General features: G+C 40.6%; 1 protein-coding gene across 1 annotated transcript in view; it reads left to right on the top strand.

The window, feature by feature from the left end:
* The window catches only part of LOC143327098 (copine-9-like), a 70,035-nt gene extending 56,116 nt beyond the window's left edge, over positions 1–13,919 (top strand). The window contains exons 15-20 of the mRNA XM_076741273.1: positions 432–613; positions 1,798–1,925; positions 6,457–6,559; positions 7,219–7,276; positions 10,036–10,109; positions 12,634–13,919. Coding sequence (XP_076597388.1) covers positions 432–613; positions 1,798–1,925; positions 6,457–6,559; positions 7,219–7,276; positions 10,036–10,109; positions 12,634–12,816 — 728 coding nt within the window. The 3' untranslated portion in view covers positions 12,817–13,919. The remainder of the gene's footprint in view (positions 1–431; positions 614–1,797; positions 1,926–6,456; positions 6,560–7,218; positions 7,277–10,035; positions 10,110–12,633) is intronic.
* The last annotated feature ends 1,222 nt before the right edge of the window (positions 13,920–15,141 follow it).

Raw genomic sequence — 15,141 nt, 5'->3', positions numbered from 1 at the left:
CCTTTTTATCCCGAGGGGAGAAGTCAGAGTTGGTATTCAGTCAGATTCGGCTATGTTTACATGTGTGCTATAATATCACTGCTGATGATACAGCAATTGTGTGAGACATTTGCATGATTGGATAAACTGATAACTATTATTTCCTTTCCTGTAAGTATAAAATTAGACTGTAAAAGCCACAGTCCTCAATGTAGTACAGCACAGCCATAAAATGTCCCGATTGCAGGTAAAATGCAAATACTAGTTGCTACATTTGGGAAACCTGATTGAAAGAAGATGAAACATACAATTTTTTCTTAACATGAATCATCTCCTGTGCTCCACTGGTGATGGTCTACAGTTTGTATTTGGTGGATGAAAACCACACAGAGAGAAAGAGGGAGACATATCATCGCTCACCTCATTGTGCTGTGTGTGTGTCCTCCTTCAAGGTAACCCCTCCCAGCCCACATCCCTCCACTATATGAGTCCCTACCAGATGAATGCATATGCCATGGCCCTGAAAGCAGTGGGTGAGATTATCCAGGACTACGACAGTGACAAGCTCTTTCCTGCCTATGGTTTCGGAGCTAAGCTGCCCCCTGATGGCAAAATCTCCCACGCCTTCCCACTGGTAAGACACACACATGTGAATGCATACACAACCATATGAATTCAGAGACAACACAGTTCACCCATAGCAGGGTGTGGTTAGGACCAAGAGTTGTCGCTGCGACAACAGCTGGTCGCACAAGTCGAGAAGTTGGCTCATCTGCCTGCCAGCAGGAATCTCCCAGCATCCCCTCCTACTTTGTCCTCGCATCCTCCTGAGGGATCAGGGCAACCAGTCAGAAACCGCTGGATGCAAAGCTGAAGCGAAGCCAGTTCTCTCTATTTTGGTTGAATTAAACCAGCTTTTACAATCCTGAAAAACATAGTGGTAACGTGACAAAGGAAAGATACAGGATGGAGTTTTTCTGAAAATACACACTCTTTTTTTGAAGACGACAAGCATAACTCACTAAAATTCATACACGTATCCCGAAGGCCTGACAAAAGCTGAATGCATTTCCTACCATATCAAAAAATTGCAGATGCTTTTTTTTTTTTTTTTTTTTTTATTGTCAAAATCAATACATTGCAATTTCAGCTTGGGTTTTTGAGAGTTTGAATTCTTAACAGAAAGTCTGCTTTACAAACCGGGGGCATGCAGTTTAAAACACTCACCGGGCACAGAGGAAAAGTGACTAGCATGGGTTTCGTAACTGCTCTTTTGATTTTGACCATTCTTTTTTAAATATTACTCTTGCACCCAAGTACAGCGTGTGCTTAAATACTAAATCATCAAAGTATCTCTTAAAAATGTGTCAAGAGCGCCTTAAAACTTTAGTCATAAATCCCTGACAGTGCCCCCTAGAGTTCGCACTGATTCGTACACTGCCAGACATTGAACTTCCTCAAACTTACTGTTTTACTGTAGCTGAAAATGGCCAGCATTGCCCTCCATAAATGTCTTTACATATTACCATATGTCTCAGAATTTATTTAAGAGTAACCTCTGGAGTTTCCTGTCGATGTTCTCTTTTAAGGTGTTAACCACCTGGTGCTACTTCTTTGTACACAGTGTGTCAGACAATGGTAAATAAAAATACAGATAGAAGACACATTACCATGGCTGTTAGTATATTTAACATATGTTTAATTATCTTTACTGTGTAAACAGATATGTACTCTGGATTGATGTTTCCTGTTTATTGCACTGCCCTGTTAATTGTACACTATGTGCTTAATTAATGTGCCGTATGCTGTCTGTTGCAGAGCGGTGACAATGAGAGTCCAAACTGTGTGGGCATAGAGGGGGTTCTGGAGGCTTATTTCCAGAGCCTGAGGACGGTGCAGCTGTACGGACCCACCAACTTTGCACCTGTTATCAACAAAGTGGCAAAGTAAGTTTGTGGCTGTGCATGTTCGAGTGAGGGCACAGTTTGTTTTCTTTCAGCCAAACCCTCAGGATTTTTTTCTTCATTTTGGTATTTACAGGCCTTGATCAAAGCTTATTAGTGACATGATTCACAATAAGCTTTTTCACCAGATTAGAGATTTTGTTTTATTTATGAAACAGCAGGGGGCAAGTCAACATGTGCAGGATTATCCCATCAGCTAATAATCAGTTAAAGCGTGTCATCAGATTTGAGAAGGAATATTTGAAAAGTCATTTTTGGGAAATGGGGCTGATTTTGGATTTGTTTTATTCATATATTTCATTTCAAATTTGGACTCTGAAGTGAAGCTGCAGAAACCATCCCAATGGAAAATGTTGTCTTGCAATCAATGACTACTTGCTGCTTACATTTTCCTTTAGAAAATGCTCATATCGCTTGGTTCTGTGGTGACATTTATGCATTTTTAAAATGTAGGATGAATTGCTATTCATCAGTGAATACACTGAGCTTGTTTTATTTATAACTTTACTTTTATATCATATAACAAGTTTATAAAACTAGTTGACAGTGCTGATGTGGGGCTTTCACACAGTATTTCCTATACGTCTGCAGCCCATAAAATCTTCCTGTTTTCTTGAATTATATATGCAGTTTTTACAGTCCACGTAAATGTAAATAGCATACAGAAACCTTCAATGACAATGCACAAGTTTGGATGAAATCCCTTGCATTATATATGTATAAATAAAGAAACAATATTATTTTGTGTAACTTTAAACTGTTATTGATTATCACTAGACATTTTTTATAGACCCCTGTGACATTTTTCCTCTATTTTAGAATCCTGACAGCTTTATATGTTGTTAAATTGACTTTAAATTGACGTGCTGACAAAAAATATACCACGTATATGAGGTAAAGACAGATTTAAAGGTGCTACACTCAGCAGTCAGCAAAAATGAACCAAACCTAACCTGGCTCAAATGGCATGTAGTCATATAAAAAAAAAAGATTTTTACAATATTCACATCTATCACAATAGTGTAATATCTGAGAGGCATGAGAGAGAGCATGGCTGATTTAAAACACATTACATTTTTCATAAAATGTGTTTTGAATGTGGCATTTTAATACCTGGGATGAAGGCAGTATTTCCAAATGAAGTTTACCTCGTGAATTATTCCAGGCCCAGACTACAAAAACACAGCCCAAATTTGCAGACACTGCGGGAGATTATTGGTCTTGATGATGTGGTCTGATCGCAGTTTGAAAAAGGAGAGACAATTTTACAAAGGTACACAGGGACTTTATGGAATATAGGATGCTATAAAGAGAAAAAGATACATGTAAATCTGTCTCTGTATTTTCAGTGAGGTCCATAACAGGAAACATACATTAAAGGGAAGAGTTTGAAAGGGAGGAATTTTTAATCAAGCCTGATCTGTACATGTATGTGCTGAAATCCAGAATAGATAAATGTGGGCTGAATGAGATTGTTTTCTTATTAGGGCATACATTTCTTTACAACATTATCAGTGTGAGTATGGAATATAGATACAGAAAGATTCAAGCTGTTTAAGGAATAATGTTCTCTACCTTTTGCACAGAATGGGCATGACTTCTGTTACACATTAGGATTTTTGTACATTCCAAGTTTATTTTAATTCGTAAATGATACCTGTAGTTTGTGAAAGCAGTCTGGAGGTCAGTGAGTTAGACGTGGAGCAATTGTATAGATAACTGTATCATGTGTTATGATCTGCTGGCTGGATGTTCCTTCCTTTCCTGTTTTTAAAGAGACAAACAGAGCAGGTGCTGATATATGGATATGATGATATGGAGCCTTGTGGTACAGCTTTTATGATTTTTCGGGCTTTGGATTTACAATGATCAACATTAGATGTTTGTGTTCTGTCTGCTGCAGTAATTGAACTGTGTCCTGAACTAAAACCAGACTGTGCATTACCTAGAATACTGTCAGAATTTTTGTCAGGAACTGTTTCATTTGTGAGGTTCTGAATGAAAACAAGCTTTTAATTGGTACGATAATTACTGATTTCTGATGGTGACTGGTCCCAATAATTTTGAGCACTTAGACTATTTTTACCTTTGAAACAAGAGACACGTTCCAACTAATGGCCCGATTCGAAAAAATCAAAACCACAACCAGCAACTAGAGCTCCTGATCCTCTGCAGTTAGTTGACGGCCAAAGGCCAGTTACAGGAATGAATTGATAGATTCTTGCACCATAAAGCTAAGACCTACTTTAATGACAGTTTAAAAGGTTAGCAAAACACTTTAAAAAGAGGATTCTGCTGCCACAGGTAATTCCATGTCTTTGTTGGACATGGATTTACGTGGTTGTTAGACCAGATTAGTGGTTGACATTTTAGCCTACTTGTCACTGCACTGAATTATCACATGTCAGTTTTTTTATCCAACCCTATGTTTGACACCAATATGTCAAGCGGCAAGAGGCACAGAGGTGGCATAGAAATCATCCACTGGAAACACAAAACACACAAGAGGACAGAGGTGCTAACACACACACACACACACACACACACACACACACACACACACACACAGGCCCTAACATGGGGCGAAATTCCATACACATGCACATACACATACTGTATATACACACACACAAAGACATAGACTCACAGATCGATGTTGTGTTCAGCCAGGTGGAACAGCTAAATCACTGGTATTAGATTCTGTCTCCTTGCAATAAATAGAAAACAGCAGGTGAAGGACGCACACACACACACACACACACACGCACACACGCACACACACCTACATGTTGAAACAGTCCTCCAAACTCATCTGGCATCATATCAAGCCAGTGCTGATATTTGGCAATGTGGATGTATTAATTTGTTTTTTTCATTGAACTCATGCTGGAAAGGGAATGAAGTGCAGTCAAAAAACAACAAGCAAGGTCACATGATTTTCTCCATGCCACGTTTTTTGGTGCTTGTTATTTTTGAAGGGTCTCTCTTTTGCTCAAGGTTGTACTTTTAGGTTGTAAACAACTCAGAGACCTGGTGTTGTGGAAGCAGCATCCGTGATCAGAGGGGTTGCCATGGCAGGGGATCAAATCCATTTTTACTGAAATCCATGTCACTTTTAAATGAAAAGGTGTTTAATTCCAGGGTACGGTTTTATAAAGTGTTCTGAGCTCATGTAATAATAACCTTTATACAGTCATGTGTTCACAAAGTGGTGAACCTCTCTCCAGGCTGTTTCTGCTGCTGGTGATAGCAACAGGCTAGTTAGCTTGACATGTTGTTAGTTAGCATGCTGTTAGCTGATGATGGTAGCTGATGAGGTTATAGACAAGAATAATTTTTTCTATGGATGGCCTTGTTGAGTGAGTGGGTGCAACTTTTCCTCCTATAAGAAGAATGTTTTCTTCTTTCAGAAGTGTCACTTAAATTCTTACATCCCAGATAAGCGTTGAATGACGTGGTTTAGATGACACCTGTATTCATACATTTTGAGTGCTTATTTGCTGTAGACCCTTACAAAATCTTATATTGGCCCAGGCCTGTTAAGAATAAGCAAACACATCACGGTACAGTTTCCAGCTGTGTAGAATGTGTGTATCAACGGCTTAGAGTGCAGATGCAGTCACTGTCTAATTTCATGGTTCCAAAATGCATTTCCTGTTGAGACTAAAATAGCCTGTAAAACAATGTGGCCAAGACGGGAGGTAGAGCAGAAAATTACTGTGCGACTTGTCTTTATATTGCCTTGAAAGCACTGACCATTTCTGTTGAAACAAGCTCGTGAAGTGAGAGCACACTGCACTGTTCTCTCTCTCTCTAGTTAAAAGTCAATCTAGCTCACCCAGCAGTCGATCTCCGTCTTCCTACAATCAACTTAAACAGATAATAATCCAGCTTTTATGATTAAAATGCCAATGTTTGAAATCCTGGCACCTGTAGTGCCTGCAGGAGTTACGGATGCTAAACTGTGATTTGACAGATGCTGTTCATAGGACAGGCTGGGCATCAAAATATATAAAGTATTTATTACAATAATCTGATTATATGTAATAGAGTAAGCTGCACATAGTGTTTTGGTCAGTGTTCAGTCATTGTTTCACTTTGTTTCCTTTGCTCGGTACAGACAGCGTAGGCTGATTTGTGGCTTTTGGTAGTGTCCACAGATACAGCCAAAGGCTTTGCTACATTTCCACCTGCGAAGACAGTGATGTCATCATGGAGCCAGAGCATCTTTCCAGAGTCATTTACATTTCAGTATCCAGAGGGCAGAGAGGAGAAAAGAAAAGGCCGTGCAGCGAAGGTCATAGGGTCAGACAGATGCGTTACTGTGGGTTATAGCTTCATTCAACCATACAGAAGTTCTGAGCCTCTGTAGACCAGGACTAACATATGAAACCAGCAGGTGTGCTTTGTGTTTTCCTTCGTGTGTTAGTCAGGTGCATAGGCAGAATGTAAGCTCTAATCTGGGTATATTTTCTGTGTGTGTGTGTGTGTGTGTGTGTGTGTGCGCGAGCAGCTGTGCAGCAGAGGTTACAGATGGCTCTCAGTACTTTGTCCTGTTGATGATCACAGATGGAGTGATATCTGACATGGTCCAGACCAAAGAGGCTGTGGTCAATGTGAGTATACACACACACACACGCACGCACGCACGCACGCACGCACGCACGCACGCACGCACGCACACACACAGAGGGATAGCAGTACTATGATCCTTGATGTCTGGACACAAACAGCTTGCTGTGTCCCAGCAAACAGCGTTCTGTGGGAAGCAATAACTCAGAAATGAAGCAGAAATATGAAAAAACGACTCCGATTTTCTGTTGGTTCAAGTCAAGGAGAGGAGAAGACATTTTTCTCTCAGTTTGACTGATCTCTCTTTATGGAGTGATCAATAGTTGTTTCAGTAACCTGTCAAATGAATGTATGAGAGGTGTCTGATCCAAGTAAGTTGGTTTTGAGTGATTTCTCTCATGACAGGCAGTGTAGAATATTAAAATTGAAGCTGTTTGTCATTTTCTCCCTCCTCATTATCTTATTTGTGCAGTGTACAATAAACATTTGCTTTAAATCCTCCAAATCACACATAGTCTTGCATCCTCCAGGTGCATAACTTATGATCTATCAGCGCTTCATTTACTTTTGTGAGCTCATGCTCACTAAACTAAAATAACTCTCTTTAAAGCTCTGTCGTTCTCCCAAAGCTTTTGACGTCTTAATGCACCTTTACGATCTAATGAACCAACTGAGCTGATTGTTCATTGTCTTCCTTGTACAGGCAGCATCACTGCCCCTTTCCATAATTATTGTGGGTGTTGGACCAGCTGAGTTTGATGGTGAGTGCTCACATTTTGGGGAAAGGTCTAATTTTCATGTCAGCATGAGTAAACATGACAGAAGAGAGGAAGGTCGCGCTCGGTGACAAGAAGTCACTTTCTTAATGGGGGACAGAATTTTTCCTCACCGTCGCAGACATGGAATGTACGTCTCAGGAGTTTCATGGCCACTGTTGGTTCTTACATTGTCTTAATATCAATGCCAATCACCTGAAAATGACTCCTTGTCAATTAGTGCAATCTTTCATTATTAGTCTATGTAATTAAAAGAATGGATCAGGAGTAAAAATGCACACATTTTTTTTTTTAATATATGGAAATGAAATAACTATACCTCTTCATAATCAGATTTTTGCATTTGACAATAACTGTAACTGAGGCAAGTGATTTTTGGTCATTTTCTTCCCAGAAGCGTGCAACTGCAGTCAGGGAGAAAAACAATATCAGTACCATCTTTCCATGTAACCATTTTAAACCTGCATTAATATTTTTGCCCACATTTGGACAACACAACGAGCTTTAAATGCTACGCTGACATAAAGCTCATATGACAAACTTGTAAAAAACATGGATCAACATTAACATTCAACGAGTTCACTATGAATTGACATAGTAAAGCTGCAGTTTGTAAAATCAAACCAATGAGCTGAGAGATGCTACAAAGCTCTGTAGAGCTGAGGAGGACTGGAGACTCTGGTGATAACACACTGTTAGCTAAGCCCTGGCCCATGTTGCTACTGCATATTAAAAAAATAACCCAAAGGCCCAATCAAAAACAATACCTTCATGAAACTAATGTATCAAGATACTCAAAAAAACATTAACATTGGCTGGGGTTACTCAGAACTTCCCCAAATCCAATTAAAGGCAGGACAGAGCTGCTAACTGTACCTTTGACTCTGGTTCTGTAGTATCAAGAACCGCCTTCCTCTCACTGGAAATACAACACAAAAGATATGTTTGTGTTTTTGTAACCCCCTGAAAAGCATAACCTTGTTAGATACTGATGTGTCCCTTGGCCTTGAAAGTAGCATTCTGTAATCCAGGTAGATAGTCAGCTACTTAGCTGGATGTTCTACGATCTGCAGATTACATTAGAGCAAAGCACAACGTTTAATCTATTCCTTACATTTAAAATACAAAATTTCTGCACACACATCGCTTCAGCATGTAATTGCCAGCCCAGTCATGCTTAGCTATGACTGCTAAGCTATGATTGGGTATTGCTTTTGGGGGAAGGGTTTTGGTAGGTGATGATTCAGTTAAAGATATGCTGTTCAGTGTTTCCTCTAGGATTTTTTTCAGCAGCGGGGGCAGGCTCTCTGCGGAGCCGTGGAGGTGTAAACAAATGACACTTGACTGCAGATTTTACTTTTACAACCTATTTATTGAATGGCCAGTTGAAAATTGCTTTTTAAAGGCTGAATGTAAAAATAATAACACAATAAATAAATAAATAAAAATAAAAACAATAAATAATAATTTCTTGATGGGGCTGTCAAATCAGTGGCAAAGTTTGCACCCAGGCTCAGAAAACAATAATTTTTCTGGGTTTTTTATAGAAGAGCTCTCAGGTTCAGAGGTTGGCTGCGCTACTTTCCAAGATGACACTCCTCGGACTCTCTGACCTGGTGCCTGGGTGCTTGATGTGATGTCACTTTCAAGGTCGCGCTCTTGCAAGTAATTAACGTTGGACTCTGCTGTGAAGCTGGAGACATGCGGCGGTGGTGTATTTGTGACAATAAAAGAAATTTGAAGGAGCGACGGCTAGGATTTAGGAATGGCGGCCCCTCAAATTGAATGCTTTTCATTGGTATTCCTACCAAAAGGTTACATGTATTTTCTAGCTCATAAACAATATAGGGAAGCAGCCGGTGGTCAGAGTCTCTGCAGTGCACCTTTCAAGGCCTATAGCTGAACAGATTTGATAGCCAACCACAGGAATTAATTCAAATACATCGGAAATGTAAACAGTCTTGATTAAATTCAACAACCTTGACATTGCAAAGAAACAAATATGTGATGTTTTCAACAAAAGGGAGCATTCGACTTTGGCCTTGACTTTTCCTGACTTGATGAGGTTCTTGTAAACAACAGGAAACCACTACAGCAGCTCTATCATAATGACTTCTTTATATACACCAGAACGCTCTTCCCCTCCTGAGAGAGCCGCTGCAAAAAGTCAATGCAGTCAAGTGTGCAGGCATCTTACAGCCCACAGATCAATGACTTTTCAGTGGCGACTGTTTGTGTGTGTGTATTAACACATGTGTGTGCCTGTGTATGTGTGCAGTCTGTTACTGCTCAGCAGGGTGTGACGACTTACGCCTCATCATTGTGTTGGATTGGCCCATCATTTTCGAGTAGTTTAAGCAATTGAATGGCGGGATTGGTGGTGAGAGCAGTCAGGCATGTTATGGGGTCACAAGGTCACACTGGCTTCGTAGCACCTCAGAGCGTGTGTGTGTGTGTGTGTGTGTGTGTGTGTGTGTGTGTGTGTGTGTGTCCACACCTTATTGCCAGGTCTAATTTGCTATGTTTGTTATTTGCTGTGTTTTCAGTCTGTGCACGCCATTTCTTACCGTGTATCTGGTGTGACGTGTTCTCTACTGAATCCCTGTTCTTTCTCCTCATGCTGTGCTCCACAAAAGCACTTTATGTTATGAAAATACAAAGGAACAACCTGTACCTTCTTTATGTTCTCCGTCGTGGTTCTAGTATTGAGTGGTGTTCTCTCTGTTGCGTTCCTGTCCTTTTAGCGATGGAGGAGCTGGATGGAGATGAGGTGAGAGTGTCCTCCAGAGGACGCCTTGCTGAGAGAGACATTGTACAGGTACTCATTAGAATTCTGTTTAACTTCACGTGTGAGACATGAGCTTACATACTTACAACATACTCAAACACACAATGGGGATTGCCTCATACAACATACATTAGTGATCTACAGTGGGCCACTGAACAGACCAATTCAATGGAAAAGTGTGTCCCGACATAAAAACCATAAATTTGTTTCAAATATATATATATGTGAAAAATAAAAAGCCTGACTTAAATCATCAGTATAACCCAATAAAATAATATAGTGTAGGTTTGAAACCTTCTGTTTGGATCTTTGATGACTTCTTCTTCACTTCAATGTGAACTCAGGATTTCAATAGCTGTGGTCATTTGATTATTTTCACTAAACTGGGGACACAACTCCAATCTGCCAACACAGCTGACCATGTATTATACATACAATTATTAGAGCTAAGAAATGCATAAATACAAAATAAAAGTTGAAAAGTTTGTAATGGTCACTATAAAAACTGGCTCAACAAAGAAAGCAAGACATTTTCTTCCTGAGTCTGCTCTTAAAGACGCTTCATAGTTATTATTTTTAGACTCAACAAGAGAGAGCAGCTCTTTCTTCCAATTGTTTAGCAGTGAGTTTTATAAAGAGCGAGCAGCAACCCCACCACGCACTGATAAAACGAGAACTGCGAACAGAAAACTGTAATTTTTTTGGAAAGACTTTTCGAGATATGAGAATACAAATAAGAAGCACATACAATTGCCCCTGATAACAATGTGCTATTGGAGTTTTGTATTGTGTTAAGAAGACTGTCCAGTCAGCTGGCAGAACATAGGCTATGATGATAAATGAGCACTTAAAATGACAAATGTGTAGTGTCTACATGTTGGGAGGAAGCATGTGAGTGTATGAGATTGCAGAAATGTAATTCTAGTGTGGCTGTTTATCACAAAATAAGTATCTAGTTATCATTTCAACATGAGCATCAGTCACAGTAATCATTATATATCCCCACATACTTAAAAGCTTTGACTGAATTGCTTTGTATTGCTGGTGAGCGCGGAGAAATGATCTGTCTTCTAACACGTCATTGTAATAAGCTCGACCCCACACCAGGTTAATAACTGGATCATTTCTGCTTTCATTGGAAGGCTGCATTGATATTGCTATCATGTTTTCACAGCGCCGTCCCTCCAGTTCGTTTCACTGACAGCAGTAATCACATTTGCATGCTCATAGTAATCCTTTGATTACATTTATCCTTATTGTGGCACTAATTCAATCAGGATGTTTACAAAAACAAAGTTCAATCACTTTACATTTCCATGCATTTTTATTGTTAATGTTTCAATATGAGGAATGCCTTCAGTGCAGCAACATTGATTCATTGTCTCTTATAATAAATAACCTGTGAAGTATAATCTTGTTCAGTACCTGGTACAAAGTGTTAGTTGCTATGTATCTATGTACTATCTATTTACACATGAGCAGTTTGTGCAGCCAGAGCTGTGTGCAGATGTGTGTTATTACACTGTTCTTGCAAAGTAGTGATAACCAAAATACATATGCTATTACTTCTGAGTGTGTCTTGATTGCAGTTGCGCTATGCATATCTGAGTGTAAATGGATCATAATGGTATATAAGGAGTAGTTTGATATACAGCCTCTTTGAAAAGGAATCAAAATGACAAAAATCCGAGGGAGTGGAGTTAGAGACAAGTGAGCTGACCAGGCCTCTGCATCTCTGCTGCACGTTGTATTAGCATTGCATGCCTGAATCTCCGATCAAGTTGCATCAAAGACAATGTAGGTGCCAGGATGAAGAATGCGCTGCATAAAAAAGAGGAGATATCTCGATCGCAATGTTGAATCAGCAGAATACTCTTGTTTTGAGCAAAAATGGCAAAACTACTGGTTCCAGCATATTTGTCGGTTTTCTTAGTGCTCTGTGATTGTTCTGTGATTCAGACAAAACAACCTGAATATGTCACCTTGGTCCATGGCAAATTGGGGTGGGCACAGACCAAAATGATTAAAATTAAATTTATGGAGAGAATATTTATTTTAGCTTTGATTTAGAATTTCTGACTTAATTGTCATCCACAGGGCAAAAAACCCCCAAAAACTTTCATCAGTGCCAACTGCATGTATGAATTTGTGAATACCCAAAACAACGACGCCTGTGAGCAAACAGGAGTTAAAGCGTTCCAACACAATGTCCTGCCACCCGATCGCAGCATAGATCACCATCTAATAAAAGATCAAATTGACGAGAAAATGAATGAAACTCACTGTGAGAGGTAGGGATGAGCCTCCATCCGTGATCGTTAATTAAAGCTTCAATGGCAGGATAGGTTTAAAACTCCATCACTAGTGCAGCCTGAAACAGATCATAAAACACTTTTCTTCAACATTTACATAATGCCACATGACACATGAAGCCATTTTTATTTCATTTCTGAAAAAAGAAGTCTAGCTCTCTCTCTATATACACACACACACACACACACACATATATATACTGTATATTAAAATTGACACTATTATGTTCCCTCGCTTCTAGTTTGTTCCGTTCAGAGACTACATCGACAGATCTGGCAACCAGGTCCTCAGCATGGCCCGGCTGGCTAAGGACGTCCTCGCTGAGATCCCCGACCAGCTGCTGTCTTTCATGAAGAGCCGAGGAATTGAACCGCGACCAGCCCTCTCCACCTCGCCACTACCGAAGCTGCACCACCATATCTGACCCCGACACAGCCGCCGGTCCTCGCCTCTCCACCCTGACTCTCTATTGTCCCCCCTCTGCTTATCCACGCTCCCCTCCCGTGCAGTTATTTGTCACTTTAAAGGAGCAGAAGGATCGACAAATGATTTGCCCTCTTCCTCTCTTATCACCGGTGAAGCCAAACAGGCACATCACTCCGACGCAGTGGGCGCTCATCCCTGACTCACCTGCTGCTGTACCTCATCTTTTCCTCTGTAACTCACCCAGTTATATAGCGTTACTCTTCAGTCACTGTATGGAAGAACAGAGAGACTGAACCATAACTGTCCCTCTCCTCCCCACTGACTGTCATTCAAAGCTTTGGCTTTTTGAATTCCACCTCACCCAACACAGTTTTGCACAAAAAGTTTTTACATTTGTCCTTGTCCTCAGTGTGTTGACACATTTGGCAGGAGTCCCAGGAAGTGTAAGGCACTAAACTAAATTAAAGTCCCCAGCCTTGATGAGCAATAAACGGCAGCTTGTATCAGGTGCTTTAGGGGTATTTATGTGTTTGTGGTTTACACTCATATTGTCATTATCATCAGACTGTGCCAAATTTCTTGAAACTGAAAGAGAGGCTGCCAAACAATTAGTTTAAAACAGAGAATTTCAAACTGTGAGGGATGCTTTCCCAGGGGGGCCAGGAAAGTTGAAGGCAAAGATGCTACCTGAGGTTAAAGGAAGGCTTAGTTTATGTAGTCAGACCCTTTGGCACAGTTAGTAATTGGAGCTGCAGCAGCGGCTGTGACGTACAGCCCATGGAAGCAATTAAGGTACTCTGAAAACACTGACGCCTGATTGGTGGAGTTTGTGTCACTCCTTCCTCTCTGATCAAAACTCACTCAAACCTAAATACACAGTAGATTCAGCGTGACTCACTCCTCTGGGGATGGACATCATCTCAGACATCCTCTGCGAATAAACATCCATAAAGCTGCTTCGAAATCATAGAAAAAATATGCTCCTTATAACAGAATCACCACGTTTTTTATATTTCAGTATCAAAGTGATACAGGGATGGTTGTCGGTGCACCCTGGGTACATTCAGCATACTTTTAATGGTGCCAGTTTGCCACAATATGAAAAAAAAAAAAAAAAAAAATCAATTATATGCAGTATATATACATATATATAAAGCAAACAGGGGTGTACCCCACGGCCCCCAAATTATGGAAAGTATTGTTCCTTGTATTAGAGCCTGATTACTACTACTATTCTTCTTTCATATATATATATATATATCATTTGCAGTGGTCTCCATTCTGTCTGGGCCGGGGGGGCTGAAACCCCTGGTTTAATGCAACCTGATGAATTAGTGACGAGAGGAGTATTCAGGAAGAGTTTCTGAGGTGGACGTCACACAGAGGGCAGCAGACGAGTGCTGGGGGTTCTGGTCACATGCTCATTATTACCAGTCACATACCTTCACACAGACACATGTACTTACACAAACACACACACGTACACACCCTTCTGCCATGACACACCCACCCTCTCTTTGCACAGCGTGGGCTGAGGCTGGGTGCAGATTCCCCTCCTGCTGTTACAGAAATGCCAGTCTCCCCGGCTGCCCTGCAGAGAGGAGGAGGAGGAAGGAAGAGAGGAAGGAAAGACAGAAGAGACAGGGAGGAGGGAAGAAGACAGAGGTGGGAGTAAAGGGAAGAGAGATGAAGGTGTGAGAGAGGCAGGGGGAGAGAAAAAATATCAAAGACAAGGCCATGGGAGAGTGGGGCAAAGAGGACAAGAGGAAGAGGAGAGGATCCAGAGATTTGCTTGTTAAATGTCAGAAGGGGAAAAAAAATGTGAGATGAGAGGCTGAGCAGCAAAGAAGAAGACTATAGCTATTTAGATTGTGTTTAGTTGGGAGTTTTTCTGTCTGACAAGTCTATGTATGCATATTTTGGGGGAAAGAAATCTTAATAAATGCTAAATGCACATTCTACGAAAAGCAATATACCTTACTCCCAGTGTAATGTTTGTCCTATGCATGGCCCTCCCTCTCCCCTGCCATGACTTGACATTTTATTCCCAGGCAGACTGAGCTGTGTACAAAGTGGGTGAAATCTGCCACCTAGTGTTCATCATTTATATAGCAGGGTATCTTTATTATGCATGACTGCTGTACATTCCTATACTAACTCATACAGTGCAGACGCATGACCTGATGCAACTGTCCTCACTACCATCACTGACTGTAAGCAGAGTGAATTCAGGCACCCCATAATGAACTACAGTCTCCAACACATCTGTGTACTTGTGTGAAATGTGACTTTTCGAAGACGTTTTATTCATGTCAGTGTGATG

Source organism: Chaetodon auriga, chromosome 10, assembly GCF_051107435.1.
Source record: "Chaetodon auriga isolate fChaAug3 chromosome 10, fChaAug3.hap1, whole genome shotgun sequence".
NCBI classification, from domain to species: domain Eukaryota; kingdom Metazoa; phylum Chordata; class Actinopteri; order Chaetodontiformes; family Chaetodontidae; genus Chaetodon; species Chaetodon auriga.
Note: the sequence above shows the minus strand (reverse complement) of the source record. Positions and strands in the feature narration are given on the sequence as shown.